The 11131-nt window shown below is 40.1% G+C and overlaps 1 protein-coding gene across 1 annotated transcript; it reads left to right on the forward strand.

Annotated features, from left to right (window-relative positions):
- Nucleotides 1-2644: 2644 nt before the first annotated feature.
- On the forward strand, nucleotides 2645-6313 carry LOC137272086 (uncharacterized). Its single transcript, XM_067804450.1, has 4 exons — nucleotides 2645-2709; nucleotides 4211-4466; nucleotides 4692-4892; nucleotides 5933-6313. The coding sequence occupies exons 1-4, from the start codon at nucleotides 2645-2647 to the stop codon at nucleotides 6194-6196; spliced, it is 786 nt and encodes a 261-aa protein (XP_067660551.1). The 3' UTR covers nucleotides 6197-6313.
- The last annotated feature ends 4818 nt before the right edge of the window (nucleotides 6314-11131 follow it).

Consider the following 11131-nt stretch of genomic DNA (forward strand, 5'->3'; position numbering starts at 1 on the left):
TACTGTAACCATTGAGGGTGTAACCACTGAACATGTGTTAATCTTTGCCTTGGAAAAGATTGTTATTCATGCTAGTTGATGGAATCTTGTATGAAGAAAAACTACCGTAGACATCGTTACTCCTACACTGCTTAGAATGTGCCTAATCGATAGCCATTTGACTGGCAACACGGATTCTGCACTCCAGCTCCCTCTCCAAGGATGATATCCGAGAATGCGGAGGTAGAAGGGTAAACACACTAAGAGCTATGTCTCTATAAAAAAAAAAAACATGAGTTGTTCTTCGGATGTTAACAAGTGTTACACAAACTTCTTCTGTTACTGGGTCCGTGTGCTTGTGATAGAATAACTGCAATTGTCTACCTAGATCCTCAGTCGAAGTCCATTACCTCCACCTGAGTTCCATATAAAAGGGTATTTCCGTTACTTGAATTTGGAGGAGTCTGGAGATAACAATATGATTTAAGAAATGCACTTCAGGTATGCCCTACCCTGTTTTGTCCTGAAATTTGTTATATGACCATCGAAACTCGGGTGAAAATGAAGTGTGCGCGCGCACGCACGCATACACACACACACACATACACTCCTTTACTCAGTAGTGGTTTTGTTAGGTTTTGATTGCCAAGTAGTATTTAGTCATATAAAACATTAATTCCTCCTCGGATTTGCCATCTTTAGGCGTTACAGAATCCAATAAAAGTTCAATCCCAGTTTCCATTTGATTAAGATACTTGTTGATAGGATACACTGCTGGCTACTTTCACCTATAATGTAAATGTTTAATAATAATAATAATAATGCACATTTATAATGCGCCTTTTCCACGCCCTTAGGTATGCTCAAAGCGCTACAGAAATAAATAGAAATATGTACAAAGATGAAGATGGGTTAAATTATGTGAAGTATACTGAGAAAAGGTGGGTTTTCAGTTTTGCTTTGAAACTGTCAAAACTTTTAGAGTCTTTGATATCACATGGAAGAGCATTCCAGAGGACTGGTGCTGTGTAGGAGAAGCTGCGGTGTCCGAAAGATTTCAGTCTGTAGGTGGGCATCACAAGAATATTCTGAGAGTTGGAACGGAGGGTGCGGGCTGGTACATATGGGTGAAGCAGGTTAGACAGGTAGGAAGGGGCCAAGCCACGAAGACATTTATATGTCAGGCAGAGTATTTTGAAGTCAATTCTTGCTTTGACTGGTAGCCAGTGGAGTTCTTTCAGGATAGGAGTGATGTGGGCACATTTGGAAGTTCTACTGATAATGCGGGCAGAGGTGTTTTGTATCCTCTGCAGTTTAACAGCCAGATTGGAGTTAATGCCAGAAAGAACACTGTTACAATAGTCGAGCCTGGATGTTACCAGAGCTCGAACCAGGGCTTTAGTTGCTGCAGAAGTCAAGTACTGGCGAATGTTGCTGATCGACCGGAGATGGAAGAAGCATACTTTGCTCACTTGGTTGACATGGGCATTGAACGTCAAAGAAGAATCAATGTGAACGCCAAGATTCCTCACAACATCTGATGGGCAGATATCCGCATCTGCAACTTTGAGGATGACAGCTTCCACCTTGCTTAGTTGTTGTCTTGTGCCTACAAGGAGAGCTTCGGTTTTCGTGTCGTTCAGCTTGAGCTTATTTGTAGTCATCCACGACTTTATGTCTAGTGTACAGTCAGCGATGCGTTGAAGAGACTCATTCAACTCTGATGGGTGAAAGGATTCCAGAAGCTGTGTGTCATCAGCATAAACATGATGAGACATGCCGTGATCACTGACAATGTTTCCAACATGCCCTGTGTACAGTACAAACAGAACCGGACCAAGAACCGATCCTTGGGGCACCCCACAGGAGACAGCCACAGCAGGAGAGCGCTCTCTGCCCACAAGGACCGATTGATGCCGGTCTGTCAAGTAAGAGGAAACCCACTGAAGGACAAGGTCACACAGTCCATAATGATGCTTCAATCTAGTCAGGAGTTTAGGGTGGTCAACGGTATCGAAAGCCGCGGATAAGTCCAACATGACGAGAGCTGAAATCTTACCCTCATCAGTAGCACGTTGAAGTTTGTCTGTTACCTGGAGCAATGCTGTCTCTGTACTGTAGTACTGCCAGTAGGCCAGTATATTAACAATCATAGTGATGGGGGAGATCAGCAGGGCCAGGTGCTTTATCAGAAGTTTGGTTGGAATTGGATCAGAGTCACAAGAAGTGGGTTTTGACGAACGAATGAGTTGTACAATATCCTGGGGACTAAATGTTCTGAAATGCGACAGGGGGCTACCTACAAGCACTGGTTCACTGAAATCGCCATTACAAGTAAGACCATGACGAATTTTCTCTATTTTTGAGATAAAGAAGGAGTTGAATGAGTTTGCCAGTTCCTTCTGTTCCTCTGCTGGAGTCTGAGTATCTTGGTCTCGTCCCTTTCCAAGCAGTTTGCCCATGATCCGATATAGGGATGCTGGCTTACCCATGCTGTCGGCTATGCTCTGGAGACAATAGTTCCTTTTAGCTGAAATAATCAGGTGTCTGGTATCATTGCAACACTGCCGATATATTTGCCGATGTATCTCTAGCCGAGTACTACGCCATTGTCTCTCTGCTCTGCGCCGAATACACTTCGAGTGACGTACAGTCTCATCATACCATGGGGCATGAGGACGAAGGATCACAGTCTTCTCAACTGCAGGAGCGTGCTTATCCAGAAGTGATGTAAGAGTATCACAGAAGAGTTGAACAAGTTCATCAACGTCGGAAGGAGGATCACTCAGTAGTTTTGAGTTCAATAAATCAAGCCTGAAAGTCTCAGATGAGATTTTACTGATGTTTCGACAGGGCAAAACCAATCGTTCGTTCTCCGGCTTTGTCAGCCTTAAGTTGAAAAAGACACTGAAGTGGTCTGAAATCTGCTGGTCCTTGACCTGAACGTCACAAACAAGTTTGAGATCACTGTGGGTGATAACCCAGTCCAGAATATTTCCAGACTTATGAGTCGGCATGATGACATGCTGAGTCAAAGAGTGAGAGTTCATGAGTCTGACAAATTTCTTTACCTCTGGTTTTTCCTGAGAATTGAAATGTATGTTAAAATCCCCTAGGTAAATTGTACAGTTTCTGGAGTGTGATGCAAAAAGAGCGGACAACTCTTGATGAAAGTCACTGTTTGGCAGTTTGTTTTTGACGGAGGGTGGAGGACGATAAATACGGACCAGTCTCACGGTAGTCTGACCAGATGTCAACATTACCTCTAATTTTTCAAAAGATTTAAGATTACTGTTTAAATCTGTAAGACAAATTGTGAGTGTTTTCCTGTAGAGAATCGCAAGACCACCACCTTTAGAGTCGAGTCTTGGATGATGCACAAAGGAATGAGACATTGGGGTCATTTCAGTTATTTTAGTCTCATCACCAGCATTCCTCAGCCAGGTCTCGGTAAGAATTAGCACATCAATATCATCCTCAATGATCATATCAAAGATATCTACACATTTATTACGAGATGACTGGGCGTTCCAAAGGCACATTTTAAGATATTTTGGGGGAGCTTGGGGGTGTACTTGGACTAGATTGTTGCGGTTAACACCACGACATGACACAGTTTTTGAAACGTTTGGGAAAACATTGTGATACACAGCAATTTTCCTTTTAATTTTCCTTCCTGCTCTGTTGCCTCTCTTGGTTCTCTTGCTGACTGAGATCCCAGCATTGCGTAACATTGTCAGGAGTGTGGCGTCAATATGATGATGTAAGACTCCACTCCGACCAGGGGTACAGGGTAACCAACCTGGGCTGGCTGGTTGATTGAGGGACAAAAGCTCTGCCCTGCTGTAGACACCATATGGCTGATGTTGATTAACAGTCATTGTGATCTGGGTGCTGTGGGCTTGGGGAAAGATTGATAGCCCAGGCCAAGATGTGAAAATTTTCATACACAGTAATGTGAAAAACATCAAATAACTCCACATATTGACAGATTTGAAGTCTGAAATTTCACACAAATGATCCTGGTGATGTTAGTGACATCTCTGACAAGTTTGATCACTGTAGCAGGTATATATCCGCAAGAATACAACAAAATAGGAGGAGCTACTGATTGCTGCTGCCTAGCGCGACCAGCTTACTCACTCAGATTTCAGGCCATGCATCACATCTAATTCTCACGCTATGCTGACATGCAGCGATATAGGTAGCGTTCAAATCAGCATTAAACTCATGTCACTCACTCACTGCTTGAAATCCTAAACCAGGATCTTGGATGTGGCTGGGGGTCTTTCGGCCTGTTCGTGGTCGAGAAGTTCCCTCATTGCAAGGTCACGTGTGTTTCCAACTCAAACACGCAAAGGGCGCTGATCACTGCACGTGCGGAACAGAGAGGATACCGCGACAGACTGGAGGTCATCACAGCAGACGCTAATGAATACATGACCCCCAAGAAATACGACAGGATTGTTTCCATAGAGATGTTTGAGGTAAGAAAATAACATATGCACTGTTTGTCGTGTGCTTTTCTAAACTTCAACATACGATTGATATTTGGTCCCTGAAAGTGTGTTTCTTGACGTAGAAACTGCGCTTGGGGTGCTAAACAAAGAAGAAACAAACTGACGAAAAAGGACTGACCAAGTTTTGATTATTTAAAGGAATATTACTGACGTGAATCAACACACGCTCACTCACTTCCTCAATTTTTATAGCATATGAAAAACTACGGAGTTCTGTTCCAACGCGTGTCGTCTTGGCTGAAACCCTCAGGTTACCTGTTTGTCCAAGTCTTCTGTCACAGGGACCATCCCTACGCCTTCGACACTAGCAGCGGTTCTGACACTGAGTGGATGGCTAAAAACTTTTTCTCGGGTGGAACCATGCCGTCCCGTGACCTTTTTCTCTACTTCCAGGTGAGAATCCTTAGTGAAACGGAGGCTTCACTGTTAGAAGCATATATGTTTCTTAACTGTTTGAGCATTTGCGTTGTAATTCTTATGTGAAAAATCAAATGCTTCTGATGGATTTCTGTCCTACGAGACTGCTCATGGTAACAAAATTCTATTGCTATCGTATTGTCCACTGTCTGATGTCTCCCTGTCATTATTGATTATCCATAATGTGTAGCCCCATTTAGCAATGGTCAGTACTCAGGACGCATTAGCCATCACACCTTGTTGTTTCAGAGCTGACCGAGGCATCTCTTTCTGTCTTATCACAAACGGGCATGCCGTTTCTATGCTCTGGTGTCTTTGAATGACAATTTTTATAGGATCAGTCTCTCAATGATGCTATCGTTGCGAATGGATCCGTCGTATTTATCTTGATAGTGTTGGTTTGTAATACACTGGATTATCCAGAACTGTATCATCACTGATCGACAGTTTATACAATATTTTGGTTCGTATGGTCGGCTTCAACACACGCATGTAATGCCTTTTGAATGCATTACTCATTTCACTAACCTGTCCAGTAAATTAAAAACTTAAACGAGACTTACCTGTAAGCTCAAGTTTGATTTTAATTCAACATACCTAGTAAGCACATTTCAAGGTATGATAAAGCCTTCCTCGTTATCATGGAATATATAGTTCGTGACACTAAGCACGCGCAGACGATGTACTTCCCGTGTACTAAAATATTCAACCTCAGCATCAGAGAAAATATGTATCTGTTATACCCGAAAACCTTTAATTGTGAGGGTAAAAGTTAGTAGTCGAAATCATGAGTTGATCACTGAGAAGGCACGATGACATCGGATGTTTTCAAAAGGAAATTGCGCATGCTCTAACGGAGGTAGGGGTCATTTGCGCAAGTTAATGAAAACGTATGCCTTTCTGTTGGTCACGTGGGACAGCGTTGAATTAAATTGGTTTAAATTTCTTTGGATTATATGCCATTTGATTATATTCCTGTCCACGTTCTTACTCATCCACTCAATTTCTACCTGCAGAATGACGTCACAGTGGTCAATCAGTGGGTAGTCAATGGAACACATTACTCTAAGACCCTTGAAGCATGGCTCCAACGCACGGACAAGAATAAAGAGAACATCATGCGCATCCTCCGCCAATCATATGGCGAGGATGCAGAACAGCAACTGTTCAACTGGAGACTGTTCTTCATGTTCTGTTCAGAAGTATTCGGATATAGGAGAGGGAATGAGTGGTTTTTTACACATGTGCTCATGAAGAGAAAACTGCAGAGCTCTTTATAAAATGTTCCAAGATAGTCAGAATGTCTACAAAACTACATTAAATATTTGTGGATTTACATGACCATTAACCTTGTTATTTTTATACTTTAATTTTTAAATAAATGTTGAATTACTGTGGTTTATATGTTTGTATTTGGGTGAATGAGTTTAGTTTTACGTTGTATTCAGCAATATTCCAAAAATATGACCGCGGTCTGTAAATAATAGAGCTTCTACATGAATGTAAGTGAACATATAAATAACACCAATATCTAATTTCAAAGAAATTTAAATGTCAGAAGAAATACTTCAATAAAGAGGAGTAACAACGAATAAATCTAATTTATGGACAATTGACACGGGACTTTTTTTCGTGTTGCATGTATTGTTTTTATGGACTGTGTTTTGGGTAGATCGTTGTTAAACTTTGCAGGATGAAAATCATGATCAAATCATTTCAAGATGAAATGCATAGTTTCAGTTGAATTTTCTGCCGATTATTTAGCTATTGACATGTCCTTCGCCTACCTACCTCAGACAGTGATGTTTAGATTGATCTGAAAACATTTTACTCGTTGATTTTATGTCTTCACGAGAAAAAAAGCAACAAAAACTTAAGCTGAAATTGTGTGGTTGTAGGTGTGAGAAGTTTATGGAAATCACTTGAAGTGACCAATACTCATGTCCAGTGACTACTGGCAAGCGAACAGTTATCGCCACATTATGGCGGTATTTACAAAATTATCTGTCCCTTCGTTAAATTGACGAAACGGAGTTAATTATGATACTTAATTAGCTAATCGCCAGTGCTTCCCATCCTTTCACTGCGGCCTATCATGTTCAGTTTTATTACGGTGGATTGGAATTATGGCAGTATGTAGATGTTTTCTCACAACGAACTTTAACAGTTGTCGCCATTCGCCGAATTTCTTATGCCATTCGTGAAATAATGTGCATTGATTTCATACAGTAACCTGGAATAATTGATTGTGTGACTATTTAAATGTTTCATCTTCAGTATGTTGACAGGGATTGAATCAGTTAATGGGGATTGAATCAGGTAATGGGGATTGAATCAGTTAATGACACCCTTTACCCCCTTTACCTTTGTAGGGTTGATAACTTCATCAGTCTCCTAAGTTACCTTCCATGTTCCACTTTTGTTGTCTGTTATTGTTGTCAAATATCGTGGGGAAAATACTGAAATTGTAACTGACCGTAATTACACATGTATGATACAGGTGTATTTGCGATAACTTTTAAGCGGCGATAACTGTTTGCTAGTCAGTGCAGTATGTAGATCTACCTTTGATCGTTGTATAGTTCGCCTCCTTTTGACTATACTGTCTATTTGCTATCACGTTTGATCTGATCAGTACTTACTGTGCATTAGCTAATATTTACCCCCAAGTTTATTTTCAATACTTTAGTTGACAAGGGTCAATAATATGTGATAAATCAGTGAAAAGAATGATTTAGAGAAAAGATTTAAGAGACACAATGGAAATGGAGACTCACTGATCTATCACAGATTACTGCCGACGGTGTTTTATTTACTACTTTCTAACAAGACATGATAACTACTGTAGATATGTAAATATTTGTTCGATTTCAAATGTACAGAGTGGAGAGTGTCGACATAGAGTTAGAAGTTGATACATTACTTGAGGAGAGGCATCTGAGTAAACAGACTGAGTAAAATACATGTTTGATAAACAGACGGAGTAAAATACATATTTGATAAACAAACTGAGTAAAAGACATTTGATAGACAGGAACGTCACCTAATTCAAAACTACACGCACTGAAATGACCAGTGTTTTTCAGTTCATGATGTTCATATTTCACAACATAATAATTTGTTCATTATTTAAGAAATACGGTTCGCTCCACCACCAGACTCATGAGAGCCCGGGGTACTGAAGAATATGAACTGAAGAATATGGCACTTTTACTTTTTACCAGGCAGCAAAAACATTAGAAAAGAACACTGAGAATGGAAAAAATATATTTGTTACTTGTTAAAGTAAATATTAAAGTAAAAAAAATGTCCGTGTCTGTTGCATTACAATAAAACTGCTGGACTTAACGCTGGTTGTCAAAATTTAATGATGGATGGAAAGAGAATCCACCCACGCTTTCCACCCGAATTCGAGATTTGCAGGGACATTCCTCCCCATTCCACAACAGACCAGAGAAGAAAACAAAGTACAGCCCTGACAGCACCCAAAAACCGTGTTTAGGGAGGACTAGGAAAGTTCATAACTATGAACATTGTGACATTTCTAATAAAGATTTTTGGTAAAAACAATTAATATTTGTTACACTGATGTACTCAGAACAAAACTGGTTTTAGTTAATTGGATTTGGACCCTGTTTTCTCAGATGCTCATTGTTCACTGACGCGGACTGTAGACAGTTGCAATACAGGAATGTCAATCAAACACTGAAATTAAAAACAACAAACCGCTAAAGTTGGCATCGACACACTGCCCAGTTTCACATTCCTTTTATGACACTAGTACCACAAAACATTTGGCGATGGTATGTGTGATCTCGAGACTTGTTCAGTCCGTGACAAGTAAACATTAACACATAGTTTTATAATATTAATAGTTGTTTTTCCCCATTTTTATTGACAAGGGTCCCCTCTCCAACCATATACCATAGTATTTTGTCCCCACGAGCATAGATCTTTACACAGCCTCTCCACACGAATATTGTCGCATTACCTGGCAGTCTTATTGTCTACGAATTTCATATTGATTAACCTATTCCCAAAACCCGTTCATCTACAGATGTCTGCAGTCACTTTGGCAGGAACCTCACATGCACAATGCTTTCAAATAACAATTTTGGGAGAGCAAATATAGGTCCTCGCCTCAGACCTGAGATGTTGCACAAACCAATAGTTGAATTGCCATATTGAAAGGTGTTTAGCTCCAACGGGTTATTTTCCTAGTCAGAATTCAAAATTGTGTAAGGGAATACACCGAACCTGTGTTAAGATTTGTCATATCTATTTCAATTGTTCGTTTTAGAGCACGATGAACAATGTTTTTTTTTTAAACTGGGAAAAAGAAAGCTATGAGCGATAAAAAGCCTGATCCTAGATCAGTAAAACATTATGAATGACACAGAGCACGTTTACTTAGACCAAAAGGTAAACATGCAGACTTTAACATCAACAGAGAATGGAACTGTACCTTATTCTTCATGCTGCATAAATAAAGGGATGGGTTTCTTTACAGGTACAGTTTGTTCATAATGCATACGTGAACATTCTATATATATATATATATATATATATATATATATATATATATATATATATATATATATATATATATATATATATATATATATGTGCCCACGTATATGGGTTGACGTCGTAGACTGAAAAGGACATAACTGGCACTGTATATGAAGATTCCACAAACGACGTTGCGTAATACAAATACGTTGTCTTCATTGGCAAAGATTTCTCTGCAGTCTTTACAATGGATTCCTTATGAAATGTCACTCAGGATGTTTGATACCTGTACATGGTTTCCTCTAGGAACCTGCAGAAATAAATTACTCATTGTTCCATGAAAAGGCGGGAACACACGTTTCACAGTTTCAATACATTTATTTGTCACAACAAATTCATAACCATAACTCATTTTATACAATTTCTCATTCACAAATTCCTCACAATTGACAAACAAAACAAACAACAGTCATAGAATTGTAAAAGAGTACTGTGAGGCACTGTACATGTCCTTGAGACGCCTTCACACACCCGTCGGACGAATTAGCACTAGGGCAGTAACAACCAACACGCATGGTTCATCTCAGATGTTGCACAGGGTGTAGTAGTTACTCATTCCAAATGTCCACATTTACGTAATTTCTTCAACCTTTATATGCGCAATACGTGAAGGTCTCAGCACAGTGTACACTTGTATCCATTCTTCATGTAGGTCTTCAGTTCATAAGCAGACGACACAGAAGCAACAACCGACGCTTGAACACTGGGGGTGGTGTGAGTTGGTTGAACTGTATGCTTGGTTTTGAAGACTTGGGAGATCTGGCGAACGATCTTCCTGGCACCTCTAGCTTTCTGCACACGTGGATACTGGGTGGCTGTCTTGATGGGAGATTGTCGGTAATTCAATCCTTTAAAGGAGTTATTAAGACAGGAAGCCAGGTTCTTCTTCTGACAGCACTCGCAGGAATCAGTAGACGTGTAGTACTCTAACCATCTCAGGACCTTCTTCGTTCCACGTCTTGAGGAGGAGGTGTTTGCTGCAGCAGATTCCATGTTAACAAGGGCTGTATTGATCAATTCTGTATTGGTAAAGACAATATAATGTCGACTACATCTACACAACTGATACTTATACCCGTATTAGCTAACCTGATCAAAGTGGTCTCCCGCCAGCCAATCAGAATCACGGCGGCAAAGTTGCAAGGGATCCACTGTAATAACAACACGATCACGCGTGTAATAACAAAGTAGGAACGGTGAATGATTACATCTTCAAAACTTGTTTAGAGCAACCCAAAATGATTGCCTTCTTTAGGCCAATGTTATTCTCTGCACAACATTTCTAGCTCAATATTCAACGGTTTGAAATTAGGTATGGTTTGTAGAAGGTAATCATCAGTCATCCGAAATATAGTCAGCCATGGTAGAAAACTAATGGATTTATGTAGCAATGCTTAGTAATCCAAAACAATGTTATGTTATCACTGTAGATTCTTACTGTAACCATTGAGGGTGTAACCACTGAACATGTGTTAATCTTTGCCTTGGAAAAGATTGTTATTCATGCTAGTTGATGGAATCTTGTATGAAGAAAAACTACCGTAGACATCGTTGCTCCTACACTGCTTAGAATGTGCCTAATCGATAGCCATTTGACTGGCAACACGGATTCTGCACTCCAGCTCCCTCTCCAAGGATGATAT

Source organism: Haliotis asinina, chromosome 2 (genome assembly GCF_037392515.1).
Source record: "Haliotis asinina isolate JCU_RB_2024 chromosome 2, JCU_Hal_asi_v2, whole genome shotgun sequence".
NCBI lineage: Eukaryota > Metazoa > Mollusca > Gastropoda > Lepetellida > Haliotidae > Haliotis > Haliotis asinina.